General features: G+C 31.0%; 1 protein-coding gene across 1 annotated transcript; it reads left to right on the top strand.

Annotated features, from left to right (window-relative positions):
* The first annotated feature begins 16,209 nt into the window (after positions 1–16,209).
* LOC114283936 (ethylene-response factor C3) lies at positions 16,210–17,342 on the top strand. Its single transcript, XM_028226815.2, has one exon. It carries the CDS (start codon positions 16,260–16,262, stop codon positions 17,040–17,042), a length of 783 nt encoding a protein of 260 aa, XP_028082616.2. The 5' UTR covers positions 16,210–16,259; the 3' UTR covers positions 17,043–17,342.
* Positions 17,343–19,102: the final 1,760 nt, after the last annotated feature.

Raw genomic sequence — 19,102 nt, 5'->3', positions numbered from 1 at the left:
GAGACGATGCTTAACCGAAGTTAAGCCCAGATGATGTTTAACCGAAGTTAAACCGAGACGATGCTTAACCGAAGTTAAGCCGAGATGATGCTTAACTGAAGTTAAGCCCAGATGATGTTTAACCGAAGTGAAACCGAGACGATGCTTAACCGAAGTTAAGCCGAGATTATTCTTTATCTTCACTTGTTGAAATTTGTAGCAATTTACAAGTTGGAGTTAAGCTGATTCCTTAATTCACTTGTTGAAATTTGTAGCAATTTACAAGTTGGAATTAAGCTGATTCCTTATCTTCACTTGTTGAAATTTGTAGCAATTTACAAGTTGGAGTTAAGCTGATTCCTTATCTTCACTTGTTGAAATTTGTAGCAATTTACAAGTTGGAGTTAAGCTGATTCCTTAATTCACTTGTTGAAATTTGTAGCAATTTACAAGTTGGAATTAAGCTGATTTCTTATCTTCACTTGTTGAAATTTGTAGCAATTTACAAGTTGGAGTTAAGCTGATTCCTTATCTTCACTTGTTGAAATTTGTAGCAATTTACAAGTTGGAGTTAAGCTGATTCCTTAATTCACTTGTTGAAATTTGTAGCAATTTACAAGTTGGAATTAAGCTGATTCCTTATCTTCACTTGTTGAAATTTGTATCAATTTACAAGTTGGAGTTAAGCTGATTCCTTATCTTCACTTGTTGAAATTTGTGGCAATTTACAAGTTGAAGTTAAGCCGAGATTACTGTTCCTCTTCACTTGTTGAAATTTGTAGCAATTTACAAGTTGAAGTTAAGCCGAGATTACTGTTTCTCTTCACTTGTTGAAATTTGTAACAATTTACAAGTCGAAGTAAAGCCGAGGTTATTGCTAAACACTTGTAGCAATCTACAGGTTGGTTAAACCGGAGAAGATGCTTAACACTTGTTGAAATTTATAGCAATTTACAAAATAATGTTAAGCCGACATGTGATCATCTGTTGAAATTTGTAGCAATTTACAAGTTGAGGTAAAAGCTAAGTATATTGTTTAAACACTTGTTGAAATTCGTAGCAATTTACAAATAGATTATTGTTTAACACTTGTTATGTTAATCCTTGTTGACCCCTGTTACAGTAGATCCTTGTTGAAATTTGTAGCAATTTACAAGTAGGCTAGACCGAGATCACCGTTTTAACACTTGTTGAAACCTGAGAAAAAGTTCGCAAAGTTAACATTAAGTAGTATATGTTTCACACTTGTTAGAATTTATGAAAAGTTTGTAGGTCAGTATCTTGCCGAAGTAAAAGTTTTGTAGCTATTATACCCGAGATATGTAACCCCGAGAAGATCGCACAAAGGAGGCAAAGTATGAAAGAAATGCAAAATATTCTAAGTATAGAATCATGCAAGAGCAGTTAGAAGAAGATCAAAATAGAATTCGTCGTGATTGACACGCCTTCACCTTACAACATCATCTCGGGCAGGCCATGGTTGCATGCAATGGGGGCAGTTCCCTCATCATTGCATCAACTACTGCGGTTCCCAACAGAACGGGATTGAAGAAGTCAGAGGGGATCAACTACAGACGGAGAATTGCTCTATGGCAACAATGAAATCCACCAGCAGCATTCGAGAACTAGATAAGGCAGAGATTGAAAACGAGGACATAGAGGAACTAGATGATGTTGGCAAGGAGCCAGTCGAGAGGTGTGAAGAGGCACTGAAAATCATCGTCCAGATGGGGGATAAAGAACGCTTCTTTATTCTTGGCTTAGGTTTAGCCGAAGAAGAAGAAAGGGAATTGGAAGCTTTTTTGAGAGCAAACATTGAGGTATTTGCTTGGACACCTTATGAAATGCCTGGCATTAACCCCGAGGTCACGTGCCACAAATTGAACGTCGACAGGTCGGCCAAACCTGTGATTCAACGAGCCAGAAGACCGACGTTGATGCACGTCGAAGCAGTAGAAGAAGAAGTGGACAGACTTCTGGAGGCCAGGGCCATCCAAGAAGTTCATCACCCGACATGGCTATCAAATACAGTGAAAAAAGGAATGATAATCAAGAAGCAAGGGATGTTAACATCGGCCAAACAACAGACATTTTTCAGAAGCAAAAAAGGTTGCAGATGCAAAGAAAACAAAAGTACAAAAATGAAGATCCTAAGAACTAGGGACTAAGGCAAGGACGTCGGACTAATCTACTTCAAACGGTTGACGATGGTTCAGCATTAGCAGTCAGCTGGAAAGAGCTTTTCTACCATGATCTCGGCAACAATTTCAAGAAGGGTCGTAAGACTATGCAGAAAACAGAAACGAAAGCAAGAATCTGGAAAAAGACACAGAAAACAGAAACAAGAATGTAATCTGTAATCAAGAATGGTGATGAAGCTATCAGGAAATCAAGACAAAAAGATTGCACGAGTATGTCAAGCCAAGAACAGTGGCATAAATCAACAGATGTGTGAACAGTGTGTATTCAAGAAGATGATTTGGAAATAACAGGTAAACACAAGCAATGGTGATTAACAATGAAGCAGAGCTTCTTGGAAAGCAACAAGAAATAAAACCAGAAGGAACAGTGGCTTACTAGAAAGAGAGAAGCTGGAATGAGAATTGTCGAAGTCTGAAGACAATGACAGAATGACATAAGCTTCACCGGAGGAGAGGAACGAAGACAGTTGCAGAAGCTTGAAAGCTTGGAACAATGACGGATTTAAGCAAAAGAGCTAGAAAGAGGAAAAGCCAGAGGATTGAATGAAAAAACAGAAGTCAAGAAGATGACAAAGTTCAAAGAATAAAGCCAAGTACACAAGCACTAAGTAAGTATGTGAAGAACAAGAAAGTAATGAACCAGACATGATGCTAGCAACAGAGAGCGGATATGACAAAGAACAGTTCCAGGCATTTTAGCAAATAAGAAATCAAAAACTTGAAGACGGACGAGAACAGAAGGCCACAGATGGCAAATAAACAGATTCAAAGTAAATCAGAAAAATTTTGAAACATTGAGCTTAATAAAAAGTAAGAATTTATGAACCTACCAAATGAACGCCGATATGAAAATCGCCGGAGTCAAATAGTGACTGGAAATCGGGAACTCACCAGAGAGTGTGAGTGGAGCAGTTGCAAAAACTCTTGGAATTTTCGAATTAATGGAACCAGAACCTCGGCTAGGAGGTGCGATTTCAAGCAGCTTGGAAAGCATGAAACTTGATTCTTGACATCAGTGACAGCGAAGTCCAGGGAACTTTGAGGTCGGCGAGTTTGATCTCGGACAGAGGGGCACAGATGAACGAAACAGTGTAGGTTCCATCACCTCAGAATGCCGAGGTAATAGAACCTAGGGGGCAGTTGTGGGGATATATTTTCTGAGTACCAACACGTGGCAAGGTGACGCCGACGTGTCAGCCGAGGTGCCACGTGTCCTGGTCGTGACGCCGAGGTGATCTCGGCAAGGCCGAGGTTATCTCTGAAGATATCGGAATCCGAGATAAGTGGATACGGGACAAGAGTCCTAAAATAAAGAGGGAACTCAACTTGGATATGGACAAGAGTCCTAGATTGGGAGAAGACTTCAGTTTGGGTAAAGATAAGACTCTTAGAGAGTTTATCCTAATCCCACTGAGAGTCCCAGGTTAGCAGTAATCCTAAGTCCATTAGGGCCAGGCTCCTATTGGGACTAGGATTGTATTGGCTATAAAAGAGAGGCACCCCCATGGGTCTAAGGTATGCTTTTGATACTCAAGCTTGTGAATTTAGTACTTGATTTATCTTTGAGAGATATACTGACTTGATCGTCGGAGTGCCCCCGGGTGGTCGAAACCACCGCGGGATTCTTATATTTCTGTTACAGGTCTGTCAGGTGCCATCTATTCTGCCAGTGCTCTCCAGTTGGTTACTAAGCGGGCAGTGTGGTCGGAAAATCACCCACACACTAAAAATTTTATTTTACTAAAAATGCTTTAGGTAATTTATGGCCCTCATTTCTCACCAAAAAATTAATTTTAGTTACTCTGAAAAATTAATAGAAATTTCAAAAAAGTTACCAATATATCAAATAAACTAATTTTTTTTTAATATTAACCTTTTCTTATCTTATTTTTTTTAATCAATAAGCTAATTTTTTTTTAACAAACTCTAAAAAGAGTTCCAAAAATGAATAAATAAATACTAATGTCAAAAAAAAAATAAATGGAATTTTTTTTAAAATCCCTAATATTAAGATTTTATAAGATAAATGACATGTAATATTTTCATAGAGGTTGGGGTCCCTCAATATTTTTTCAGATAAATTTTAATTCAGAGAAATTTCAAAACACAGACAAAGTTCTTTGTATTTTGAAATTTCTCTGGTTTACTCACAAATTTCTCTGTGTTTTGAATAATTTTCTCTAGTTTACTCACAATTTTCTTTATATTTTAATGAAACCAAAGAAAATTGAACTACAAAATTAAAATGAGATAAATTGACCAAAACCAGTCATGGTGATGATGATATATCCACACCAAATTGATCACCCAAATCAGCAACAACAATAATCAATTTATGAATCACAACTCATGCAATTGAAGGCACTGATATTTTATACACCAACACATATTTCTACACAACACACACAAACAAGCATGTATATATATATATATATATATATCAAACGAATCATATAAACGAATTAATGACCAAATGAGGAAGAAATTGAAATACAGACTCATAAACGGTAGGGATCGACGGTGATTGAGCAACCAGAGAATCCATCCATCGTCACCATTTCCGATCGGAGGAGAGCGAGAGGTTGGATGTGAGAATAAACAACGGAGGTGGTGGTGGCCGGAGCAGTCACGGTAGCGGAGGAGGTGTCGCTGTAGAAGGCGGAAGAGGAGGCTACGACGAAGAGAGAGAGAGAGAGGGAAAAAGTAGATGTAATATATGAGTGTGAGTGAGAGATCTTAAGTTACAAAAAAAAATATATATATATTATAAATTTCTCCTATTATTAAAAGTTAAAGAAGAATATTAGACTAAGTATTTCAAAATAAATTTTGCTGGTGGAATTTGGACAACCAGAACTTAACCCCATTTTTTTGAGATACATTTGAACTTGAACAAGTTACTTCGCTAGAGGCTGAACACGGGCCGTATCGTGACAAATCTCACTGCACTCCAATCCAATACTAGCTTTTCAAAAAAAAAAGAAACCTTATTAGTTTTCATTTTAACACGTGATTTTCTCAATCAACCCATTATTAGTTTCTGGGAGACTATGACCCAACCTTCTATCTAGTTAGTGTAGCCAAATTGGGTATTTAACTGTCCCTTTCCCTTATGCATGACACCAATAAAAAAAACTCACTGAAAGATCCCAGTTCCATTCGACACTTTTACAAACGATAATATTGTTGTTGTGTGCACAGTTAAGTGAATAAATTTGTTTGGACGGATTAAAAGAAAGGGATATTCCAATGTGATATATGGCTAGTCCTGTGATAAATAATTTCTTAATTTTTCAGTTGAAAATAATATGTATTTTATATTTGTTTGTCATGAAATTAGATATTTGTGAATGACTATTTTGATAAATTTCATATTTAACTAGGAAATTATGAAGATTGATAACTTTTCAAAAGATTATTTTATCCTTTTGAATTGTTTACAATGCAATGTTAAATTTGAAGTATATATATATATATATATATTTTATTTGAAGTATATTTTCTTATATACTAAGAACACTTTTAATTTTATTTAAATAATTCTATTTCCTTTATGATTTTGCTAATACAAAAATGGAAAAAAAGAGAATATTATATATCATAAGATTAATTTATACATGTTTAAAAAAATCTAACATGTTCAAAAAATATTTTAAAAAATGAAAAAAAGAGATGTTATATATTATTTTTCTTTTAAACATTATAAATATATTTTTTTTAGAAGGAGGATTTTCTCCTATCCAAAATCTGGACAAGAGGGGTTGTTTAGGCCAGTGAGATCCATCATGGGTCCCGTTTCGATAGTCTGAACCATTCATTTTATTGGACACTTCATGTATTTCATCCGTAAAAAAATTAGATCAATCCGATAACTGCTTGTTCAATTTATTGTTTTGTTGTTAATAAAATGTATGATTGATTTTTTAAATTGTTGTCCATTTTTTAGTGAGAAACACAATAAATTAAACAAGTTACAATTATTAGAACGACTTAATTTTTTTTTTTTTTTTGTAAATAAAATATACAAAGTGTTCAATAAAATGAACAATTTAAATAATCAAAATAAGACACGTGATGAGCTCTATAAGCCCAAACAACCCCCTCCTGTTTGGAGGGAATCCGCCTCCTTTTTATTATCCTTCTAATACAAAAAAAGAAGAAAAAAGGAAAAAAAGAAGTTTATTATATATCATGAGATTAATTTATACATGTTTTAAAAAACAATCAAATATGTTTTAAAAAAAATTGAAAGAAAGAAATAAATATTATATATATGTGAGTGAAGTTCTTCATTTAATTATCTAATTTCGTGATTGACTCAATCCGTCCATTTTTATTTCACACATTTCATGGGATTGAGTTATCTCACATATAGAGAATTATTAGTACGATTTTTAATTTCCCAATCTAATGTTAAACTATTTATTTTGTTAAACATAGAGAGTCCAATCCAATCAAACAAACACCACGTTAATATCTAATAATTGAGACTCGGACAATTTTGATAACTAGCTAAAATAGTAAAAAGAGTTCAATTTTTTTATTTATTTACTTTTTTACATTTTTTTTACAAAAAAATAAAAAAAAATCAATTAAATAATTAGTTCAAAAAAAAAAAAAAAAAACTGAGGTTTCATCGAAGTTGCAGGCGACGACAGCGACTGCGTTGGCATGAAGTTAACCACCAAAATTAGTTGTTGGAGAGAGAGAGAGAGAGAGAGAGAGAGAGAGACATGGGAGACAATGGGGGTCACAATCGAAACGTGGAAAAATGGAAGTAGGAGAGAGAGAGAGGGAGAGAGAGAGAGAGAGAGAAATGTGGCTATGTACTCTGAATCTGTAAACATCAAAGTATGCCTAACAGTCTAGCCATACAAGAGTGACTGGGGAGTCTGCTGTCCAGAATTGGGACTCAGTTAATTCCTTCATTGTTTACTAATTAGCTGTTAAATTAATTTGCCAAACCTTTTATTCTCATCTTGATCATGATTATCAATATTAGTTATTATAATTTGGTTGAGTCTAATGATGATCTTTTGGGAATTAGTGAGGGTAAAACAATTTACATCGTACTGGGGTTTGTAATATAAAGCCAAATTCCAGTGGGGTTTGTTTTGTGTTAGTATTTTTTTTTTTTTAATTATTTTTTAAGTGAGGTACTCACTCACTGCTTACAATTGAAACAAGGTGAGGCATTCGGGTGACAAGTTTTTTTTGGGCACTTCCATTTGTATTGGATATGATTGGTTTATAGAGCAAAATTCAATAATTTTATGTTAGTGTTTTAGCTCTGATAAAAAATAAATAAATAAATAAATAAAAATGTATACATACTAGTGTTTTAGCTAATAATGTAAGTGTTGTTACTTGTGATTGGTGTGGGGTAAAATACTATGTGGTGCTAAGCACTACCACAGGAAAGATATTAGGATAAATTATTAATAGACTCTAATAGTTGAATTTAATTTTTATCAAGTCCAATTAAATATAACTCCTAGTACAATCGTAACAAAAAATAATTTTTTGTGACGATTTTTTACATATGTCGCTAAAAATTGACAATTATTGATTTTTTTTGTCACGATTTCTATAAATTGTCACTAAAACTTACAATTAATGACATTTTTCTGTGACTAATTTTTTAAACTGTCGCTGAATGTTAAAAATTAATGACATTTTTGTGACGATTTTTTAAACTGTCTCTAAAACTTATAATTAGTTACTTTTATGTGGCAAAATTTTTAAATTGTTACTAAAAATTAATAATTAGTGACTTTTTTTAATAGTGTATGCTGAAAAATATCATTAATTATCATAGAACTTATTGAACAATAAATTTATTTAGTAAAACCTACACGTAAATCTTTCAAAAAATTATGTGGGTGGCACATTAAATATACGTGATGTATTAACTACTTGGGTAAACCACATTTTTTATTCTTGTACTTTCATAAGATTTCAATTATTTTTTTAAAATTTTTTTGATATTTTTCTTAAAATATATATGAATGAATAAAATATTATAAAACTCATTAGCGAAATCTAGTAGACGGGAGTTCAAATTCACATTCCCAACACTTGTTAGGATTCAATTAGGCCTGGCAATTGCCGAATGACTGACCTTAGGAAAAATTGAACTTGAGATCTTGAGATTTATTCTTCAATATGTTACCACATAAAATAAAATAAAAAAAAAAAAAAAAAAAAAGGGACTGTTATAGGAAAAGGCAGAAGGTAGGACACACAATAACTGGTTTTAGGATTATTTTGGAAACTTAATTAAAAGTTAACTTTTAAATTTTTTCTAAAATGTATAAAAAAATAAAATGATAATATAACTTATAATAAATTAAAAATTGAAAATTAAGCCTTAGTAATGGTGGATTGGAGAGTGGTAATTGTCGGCAGGGACCATAAAAATATATATGTGAGTGAGATGGGGACAAAGTAAAACTGGATGATCAAAACATCCACAAAAGTCTTGTTATTTTCCCACATAGATTGGTCAAATTAAATAAATTTTATTGAGTAATATTAGGGATCACAAAAAAAAATATCATGAAGATGATCATAAAAGATTCTCCACCTTTGGATCACACATACAATAAAACACCACACACTAATCAAAAGATAAAAAATCTTCATGATGCATTTCATGACATTTTTTTTATGATCCCTAACATTACTCAAATTTATTTTGGTTATCATTTGATTATTTAATGAGAAAATATGCCTATAACCCTATATCAGACCATCGTGTCATTTGGTTTTTTATAATTTTAATTAGTTTAATTTTTATTATGAATTTATGATTGTCTTATTTTAGTCCAATTAATTGAGTTTGTTATTATTTGTAATGACGATTGTCTTATTTTAGTCCAATTAATTGAGTCTGTTATTATTTGTAATGAAAAAATGCATTGTAAACTTACTCAACTCAACTAATTCAATGATCAATTTTTGTCAAAATCACTCATTGAAATTGACACAAAATTCAAACTTAAAGGTTAAAATCAAATCCAACTCAATAAGTTAATCTCAATTAACTCAGAAACCATATTTTGTCAAAATTTTTAATCGGCATTATTTTTTTAAATTTTTTTTTTGATGGTCTCTAATTGTCATTACTAATAAGATTAAATTGACAAAAAATTTTAAATTAAGAATCAAAATCAAGTCAATTAAAAGAGTAAGAACCAAAATGATATAAAAGATAAAATGGAGAGAATACCCATATAGTTTGTCAATATTATATATATACTTTATTATTTTTTTCGATATTCATAATATAGTTTGTCAATATTATATATATACTTTATTATTTTTTTCGATATTCATAATGTTAAGAATGGTGAGACACAAGTATACAAAAAAACAAACTCACCCCTTAAGTGTGACTACGTTTTGCTAAGGTGATTTTACCTATGATAAAAAGTGTTATAAAAGATTATAGAAATAGTATAAATACATATAAAATTAGGATAAAATGTCACAAATATAAAAATATCAAAATTACTCATACTCAAAAACTAAGACTGCGTGAGTGTTTGGAAAGTTATTATTTTAGTTCTTGGCTATTTTAGTAGGTTAAAATTTTTATATTTGGAAAGATAATTAGATTTTTTTATAGTTGGATGTGATGGTTGTGAGAGAAAAAAATGAAATAATTCTAAGTTTGATGTGATATTTTATCTTATTAGTTATTTTAATCTATTTTATTTTTTTTGTGAATTTTAACCTCAACCAGGCTAAAATTTTGCTTGCCAAACACCCCGTTGCATAAGTTGAATATTAGTAATCGAGTGGACAATGTCCCGGCCTTATCAAAATTTACACAATCCCAATCCATCACTAAAATTTAAGAAAATTGTGAAACAGAGCATTAAAATGGCAATCAATCGTCTGGTCTTCTGATTGTTTTACCGAATTGGAGGGATTTTTCACAAAACAGACCCATTCCTTTTGTTCCATCTCTGCTAATAGTCCGTTTATGGCATCCAAACTAGAATTAAAAACATTCACTTAAATGTTTGAGTTTCAAAATTCACATAAAATGAATGCAAAGAAGAAGAAGAAAAAAAAAAAAGTTGCAGAATTTGTGAATGTACTGAATTTAAGTAAAAGACTATGGTACATATCTCTCAAATGGTGTGTACCATATGCATCTTATAACTATAGAAGAAAATAACATAATTTTATACTTTCTAAGTCATAAAAATAAAAATAAAAAAAGTCATAACCAAACACAAAAAATCATAATCAAATATCTCAAAATAATATTATAACTAAAAAAGAAAATTTGTCATAACTAAAGAAGAGAATAACGTAACTAAGGATACAAATAGTATGAGAGTATGTATTAGAGTATCTCCAAGGGTACATTAAATTTTTCATCAAATTTGAATAAAAATTTGAGTAAAAGTTACATTTGATATCAAGTGTTCCAACGAAAGTTTTTGAAGTTTCATTAAAACACCAGTCGATTGGGCGGACGACTAGGGAGATGTTCGGCTGGTTGACTGGCCAGTGTAAATTTTTCACAAATATTTGCTTTGAGGTGGTCATCCGGGGGGTCGAACTGGCGGACGATCGGAGAGTCGACCGACCATTGTAATTTATCCACAAATTTTTACCTTGAGGTAGTCATCCGGGGAAACATCCGGGGACATCTGGGAGAACATCCGATGGTGAAAATCAAACTGTTATGAACAATGATTTGATAAAAGGTACATTGATCCTCAGTTTGATAAAAGAAAAATGAAATCCTGAATTTAATAGCTATTTGATGAAATTGTTGAAACAGAAAAATGAGTTATTTTTCATCAAATTTAAATTTGATGACGGATTTGAGTATCCATTAAAGATAGTTTAGTAGAATTCTCCTTATTTTAAACATTATAAAAAATGACTAGGAATTTATGATGTCACAAAAATTATGTACTCTGAATTCCTTTATTTGCATTACTTTATCGTAACAGCTTTGGTAGTACACGTCAATAATGATCAATTTTTTTTTTTTAAATTTTAAAAAATAATAAGTTGAAAAGTGATATGGCAATTTTTGATTGGGAGTTGTTTGACTAAGCTCGACTAGCGACCAATTAGGATCGACCACATCTGTCACTTTTAAGTGAAATGTAAGCCCGAGGATCATGACTCATAAAGTAGTCGTGTCACCTCGTGGGAGATAAAATGACCAAAAAAAAAAAGAGTCAATGGTCTATAAAACGAAGGAGCTAGGAAGGAAACTATGGCATGGATGAGAAAATAAAGTTGACGTCCATGTATGATTTGCTACATGCCTGGTATTAATTTGTTGAAAAATCCAAAAAAAAAAAAAATTTAAAAATAAATAAAAATCCTAAATCATGAAAACTACATACCTAGAAAATTATCCCAAAAATGGGCTTCCCTAGAAATTTCAAAAAGAAAACCTCCGACTTCAACTAATTAGGTTTAGTCTAATTGATCACCATAACTCTTTTAAAGGCCTAACCTCTAAGGAAGAGGTCATGAGTGTAACTCTTTCTAAGGAGTTGAATTAGGTGGCAACTTGACAATCACTTCATACTTTGTAAGAGTTGAGAGATTTATTCCCATACGTGCTAATCTAACAAATTTCACCCATTAAAAAAAAATAATAAAATAAAATAAAATAATACCAAATTCAAAGAAATCCAAGTGGTAGACTCAGACTTGAATATGATACGGCCACTTTCAAACCACATTATAATTTACAACAGTATCTATTATCTCTAGGGGACTTTCAAAGCTCAAAGATAACTCTCTTAATTTTGATGACTAAGAAACATTTCACGACCCTTCAAAGGGGCCTGTATCTAGACTGTTCAAACCATCAATTTCATAAATATATATATGTTAATTCATAGGCCATTCATTATCTCTGATAATGATTTTCTATATTTCACAATCACTACCCCAATGCTTGTACAAAATATTTTTGTTTTACACAAGGGTCATTATCGTCACCTTCCTTTTAAAACCAACGAGGGTTATGTGAAAGTTGGCAGCAATGTAAGATTATTGTTTGATAGTTTCACATGAATCTCAATGTGCATTGGGGTTGTTGACAAGTCTACTATTCTTTAGGAGTGGCCGAGCCAAAAATTTTGAGTAAATTACACTTTGTCATTTGGAATTGTCACTTAGTATCATTTTACTCCCCTCAATTCAAAAATACTACATTTTGCCATTTTGAACTCTCAATTGTGAATTTTTAATTAATGATCCGTTGTATGATGAAGAAAATTATTAATCTCTTCTCATTTTCTATTTTTTCTTTCCCTCTTTTCTACTATCTAAATCAACAGTCACAATAATTGTCTATATTATAATTTCCATAGTTGTTGCAGTGTGTAAAAGAAAAGAAAGAAAAAATCATTTTAAGCATTTCACAATATTTGAAATGTTATGTGCAAGTCACATGTTAATTTTCATCCATTTATGGAATGGATAATTAATTAAAGGCTCACGTTACGGCTGTACAAATAACCGAATCACCAGCTAAAACTGAACCAACCAGACCGACCCGACTCACATACAAATGGTTTCGCCAACTACCCGGTCGGTACCGGACCAGTTTTACGCTTAGTTCATGTTAATGCAAATTGATAATTTAAGGTGGCAAAGTATAATATTTTTAGTTGAAAGAGTAAAGTAACAATGAACAACAGTTCAAGAAAGTAGAGCACAAATTACTCAAAAATTTATTTCCGAGAGGCCAAATTTTTTTAAAACAAGATTAGATTTAAAGGTGTACGATGAAAAAATGTGTTTATTTTCTAACTTGACACGTTTATAAATAAGTCAGATCAGTTTCAAAATACTCGACAAGATTAGTTAAATTAATCCAATTAAAGTTGCAAAAATTCTAACATATATAAGATACAAATATAATCAAATCAACCTAATATAAATAAGTCAGATCAATTTCAAAATACTTGACAAGATTAGTTAAACTAGTCCAATTAAAATTGAAGAAATTCTAACATATATACGATACAAATATAATCAAATCAACCTAATTTCTAGCGTTATCCTTGAATCGATGTGGCTACAGATGTGGCTACACTATTAACCACGTGACTGAAAGAAGTTTCTCCAACTAGTTGGGAAATCCCTTCATTTAATTGAAAGGTTTAGTCGAAAGGAAAAATAGATTATAGTCATGTACATATTTGTATGACTATGGCATAGAATAACATATTTATGAACTTCATTTTGGGTGTTTGGAAAAGAGTTAAAGTTAAAATAGATTATTAAAAGGCAAAGTAAATTAAAATAGTCAATGAACTAAAGTGTAATATCTAATTTATAATCATTTTATTTTTTCTTTTATAAGTATCAAATCAACTATAAAAAAAAACTAATTAATTTCTCAAACACAACTATTTTAGTCAGGTTAAAATAATTAAAAAATTAAATAATTAATTAAAGTAGCTAATTTTTCAAATAAAGCCTTTATATATGTGACGAAACGTGGGCAACTATCCAAATAATTTATAAGTAATCTCTTAAAATAAGAATTATTGAAAATGATATTTATTATTTTTTTAATTTAATAATCTTGCGAAGCTGCGCACATCACGGTTGGTGTGTGACTTCTTCTAGTAACAATTTGTTTCTAGTGTGTGACGTGGCAAAATTTTATCAGAGTTGGTCAAATTTTCTAGCTAATAAAGTGATTTTGAAAACAATATGTAGTATTGACTACTTATCCTAGAATATTTATGGTCATCTTGACACATCTAGGAAACTTCGTATGACAAACTTAGCTATAAATTTCTGCTAACCAGTACAACAAAACATGAATTCAAAATTTTAAAGAAATCAATTCAAATCAGACAAACAAACTCTACGGTAAATCATATTGCTTGGTATTGCTTTATTTGGCATTATTAAAGTAGATGCAATGTTGAATGGAAGTTGTGAAAGAATGGTCTATGGAACTTTTAGAGCTGAGGAATTTGAATGTTCCATGTATATTTCTTGACATGAGCTGAGGAATTTGAATGTTCCATATATATTTTTTGGCATGTTAAACATGCTCAAACTAGCAAGTTGCTAATTTTTCATAGAAGAAATCGGGAAAATTTGTTTTGTCAACTTTTTATTTTTTTTAATTATATATGCATTGTAATACAGTAAAATACAATGGATCAAAAATACATGTGTATTCACTGAACTTTTATATGTTTAGGAAACAGTAATTAAAAATTGAAACGGTTAATAAAAAAAATTCAAGCATTTCAGTGAAGTTAATAAACTAAAAGTAAAGTTGTGTCATGCTCTTTTTTTTTTCTTTTTTTAAATGGATCTAAGAAAGGGTGTTTGGGGCAAGGGCTTTTTTTGGATTTTTTGGACTAAAATTTACAAAAAAAAAATAAAATAAAATAGGTTAAAATAGTTAATAAGACAAAATGTCACATCAAATCTATAATCATTTCACTTTTTCTCTTATAAATATCACATTCAACAACAAAAAAAATTTAACTATCTTCTCAAATATATTAAATTTTAACCTATTAAAACAGTCAAAAACTAAAATAGTAATTTTCTAAACATCCATAGTAACATTTAAAATAAAATGACATTTAGATCACTTACTTTTGCATTTAAAATTAATAAATCGTAACTGGGCATGTGATATATGTACAGTCATCTAGCATTATCCATCGAACTATTTGAATTGAAGTAGTTCACTAATATACTATATGGCCTAATAAAGACAACAACAAAACTGCGTGTCTATACTAATTGTGACATTTTGTATCACTACTACTAGTATGCTTGATATACTTTGCCTTTCTTTTGTCAAAAAATGGCATGATCTGACTTATTAACAAACCATGCTTAATTATCTATTTAAAACATTCAATCAATCACATCCATTTGATACAATGCACTACAAAATATAAAAAAATAATAATAATAAACTTAAGGTTGGCTATTATCAAGGGTCCCGAGCATAAGAAAAAAAAAAATCATCAATCTTAATTTTATAATGCTTTCACTCATTTTTAAACTACTTTTCACACAATCTCAATACAAATGAATACAAGAAGTACCCAATAACATTTTTAATATTTAATGAAAATTATTAAATAAAATAAAAATATTATTTAATACTTTTCATGCATAATGTGATGAACTATAAGTAAAATTTAAAATTTAAAATGAAATCTATTATAATAATATAAGAGGTGCTATGTACAAATTATTATTATTATTTTATGTAGTATACAATAACCATCCTGAACTTTGCTAATGAATTGAGTTATTCAAAAAAAATTAAATTAAATAATAATGATAGAAAATTTTAATTTTAAAACTCATAAAAAATCTAATAATATGACAAGAGAAAAAAAATAAAAATAAAAATAAAACATAAATACACATAACACATCATATGTGAACCCTACACTTCATCACATCACTAAAACTTTTTTTACAATTTAAAAATTAGAATTTTCGATCTTTATTAAAAATAAAATTCAGTATCTCCCACCCGTTTATGCCAAGTGGAAAGTCCAAGATAGCTTAGGCCTCGAAAAGAAATGATAGGCTCACGTCACAATTTTTTCTTTGAGCTGGGCCGCCTGGATCCGTCATTTGACCCATGTGGGTTTTATCCCACTTGATGCGGTCACAATGTAATTAAAAATAATAAAATAAATAGTAAAATGCTAATATTCTATAAAATAATGCCAAGACATCCTCTTTAGACATTCTTCATTCAATAATTTTTTTTTTTTTTTCAGTTCCGATTTAAAACATTAAATTGAAAGCTCTAAAAGGACGACAGTGTAAAGAAAATAAAATAAAAATAAAGGCCAAACTATCACATGAGTGATGGGATCTACATGATGTTATGTCATTAATAATGTATTAGTAGTGCTAAATTAGTGATATGAAACATTTTTTTTCCCTTTTTTGCCCTCATTTCTTTTTGTTTTTTTATTTTGAAAATTCAATATAAACAATTTTTCATAACCCATTTCACATTGAAATCCTCCCTGTCTTTTTTGGGTATTTAAAGGAGGCTAGCTAGTCCTAAACATGTCACCACAGTATGGTTTGTGCTACCAAAGAAACAGAGTAGTCACGTATCATTCACCAAAAAAAAAAACCATTCCAATTCAAATGGATTGCTCTGTATTTCACTCCCTTAGCTCCGATTTCTCGCCGGATTCCTCTCTATTTCACTCCCTAAACTCTGATTTCTCGCCGGATTCTTCGTTTGGCTCACCAGAATCTTTTTCCTGGAATGGGCTCGACTTCGCCAATTACCTTCCCTTCAATGAAAATGACTCTGAGGAGATGCTTCTCCTCGGAGTCCTGGCAGAAGCGGCCCAAGAAATCTCAGAAACCGTTTCCACTGATCAAATCAAGGAAGATGAGGTTAGTTCAAAATCGGAAGCGAAACCCAAGAAGGAAAAATCCTACAGAGGAGTCCGGAGGAGGCCGTGGGGAAAATTTGCAGCCGAGATAAGGGATTCCACTAGGAATGGGATAAGGGTTTGGTTGGGCACATTTGACAGTGCAGAGGCCGCAGCTTTGGCTTATGATCAAGCCGCTTTCGCAATGCGCGGTCAGGCTGCCATTCTCAATTTTCCGGTGGAAAGGGTACAAGAATCGCTACGCGAAATGAGGTATAGCATGGAGGAGGGGTGTTCGCCGGTCGTGGCTATGAAGAAGAGACACTCCATGAGGAGAAGAAGTGTGAGCAGGAAGAGTAAAGTGAGAGAAGCCAAGACAGAGAATGTGGTGGTTTTGGAAGACTTGGGTGCAGAGTACTTGGAAGAGCTTTTGAGTTCAACAGAGTGTGCTAGCCCTTGCTGAATCAAGATTACTCTTTGTTTGTTTGATTTTTTTCGCTTGTTTGTTTGTTTCTTTTTTTTTTTTTTTTTTTTTTGTGTGTTTTTTTTTTCTGGTACCCTAGTACTAGTTTTAAAAAACCCCATTTGTAATTTATTTGTCTTTGCTCATCATGTTTTTGAGATAGCAGAGGATGTAATGGTGGGAGTTTATGAAATTTGTAAAATTTAATTTTTATTTTTTACCTTTTTTGGGGTCTCTTTGTCAAGTTGAATGTAGTGTTGGGATTGTGGTAATATTAAACTATTAGCTTCTATGATTAAAGGTGACTCTTTTTTTTTTATTTGACTTGCAAGTTGCAGTTGCATAGAGAAGTTACAAAGTACCAAGCTTAACGAACTGTACTATTCAACTTTACATGTCTTCCAAGAAAATAAATAAATAAAAATTAGAGTTCTTGCATATATATATCGTATATTAAAAGTTTTTTTTTTCTTTCTCTTTGCATGTGCCATAGTTTGTAGTAATGAAATGAATTATAAGGCATATATATAATGGTTAAAACTTTGAATTATTAATCTGGGGATTGTAGGCATAAATTTGAGGATAACAATTTTGTTTTTGTTGCTGAAAGTGTAAAAAACTAACAATTTTCTTATTAGATTTTTTAAGTTGGTATCAACCGTCTATTATCAAAATAATCGTTATTTTTACCAAAGCAATAAACTCTTTTAGTACAAGTGTTTTGTTGAAATTCTAATTTGAATCAAACTAAGTGTTGTGTCTCAATTATGTAGAATCAGTTATATAAATCATTTCTCATTCTTTTGTCTTTAAAATTAAATTCTCAATAATATAAAATAAATCTATATCTAATTTCTTAATTCTTACTTGCATATTTGTATTTAGATTCATGAATTCATACTCATAAGAGATCCACTAAGTTTAGTATGATGACTATCAGATTACCTAATTGTTAATATTTTTTTTAATCAGGAAGGGCGAGAGTAATAATAAAAGGATCCTACAATTCAAACACGAATAGTCTAGATTTTTTAACCCGAACTAGTACCGACAATGTTGAATATATACAACACACAGAAAATTCATAAAATTCATAGTTATATATATAGATATAGATATAAATATAGATATTTGTAGTATTGAGTCTAAACCAGTGGGCTAGAAAACATTCTAAAAATTAAACTGTAAATGGTGAAAAGAGAAGTGCAAAGATGATTGGTTCAAAATGGTTAAAAGTGTTGTGGTATTTGTGTCAAACAACAAGAAGCTTCTCTTGCAGTTGGGTCATATGAGTTAGGTGGACCAAACTCTGCTAGTTGTTAATTATCTTCATGCAGAGTCGTCGTCTGAAATTATAAACTTGTATGCCTTACACTGCAAGCTCGTGACGTTTGCTCTTATGTTATCAACTTTTCTTCTTCTTTTTTCTAATTCAAAATATTTATTATATATAATTTAAGTGGTGAGACTAATGCTGTGTTTAGTTGGAGGATTTGGGAAGGGATTTGGAAAGAAAAATAGAAAAGGTAGGTGAAATGTGAATAAATCATGCCTATATTTCACATAGTTTCACACACCTTTTCCCTTTCCCTTTCCAAATTCCTCCCCAAATCCCTCAATCAAACACAACATAAGTAAATCCGTAATAGGTGACAAGCAGTATAAATGACAGGTGTTATCAACTTAAACGATAACAAATTTTATCAAGGTTTGGGAAGCCAAGTATATTTTGTCCTCAAACTTCTATTCACGTTGTCATTGAGATTAACCATTTAAGAGTATACATTAAAATCAAAGCATTAAAAAATACTTTTGACAGTAACAATATTTGGAATAACAATGTTTACTATTTTGTTTCACTATTTACGTAAATACTTATAATTGATCCCTTATTTGTAAACAATTATTAAAAATAAGTAGATGATAATAATATCATTTCATGTAATGGTGAAAAAACACGAATAACACAACAATGTTAAATATATATATATATATATATATTGTAAAAAATTCTCATGTTATACAAAAATATATATATATTATACATTACGAAATCATCA

Source organism: Camellia sinensis, chromosome 6 (assembly GCF_055761805.1).
Source record: "Camellia sinensis isolate YWXY chromosome 6, ASM5576180v1, whole genome shotgun sequence".
Classification (NCBI taxonomy): Eukaryota; Viridiplantae; Streptophyta; class Magnoliopsida; order Ericales; family Theaceae; genus Camellia; species Camellia sinensis.
This window is presented reverse-complemented; position numbering and strand designations above follow the sequence as displayed.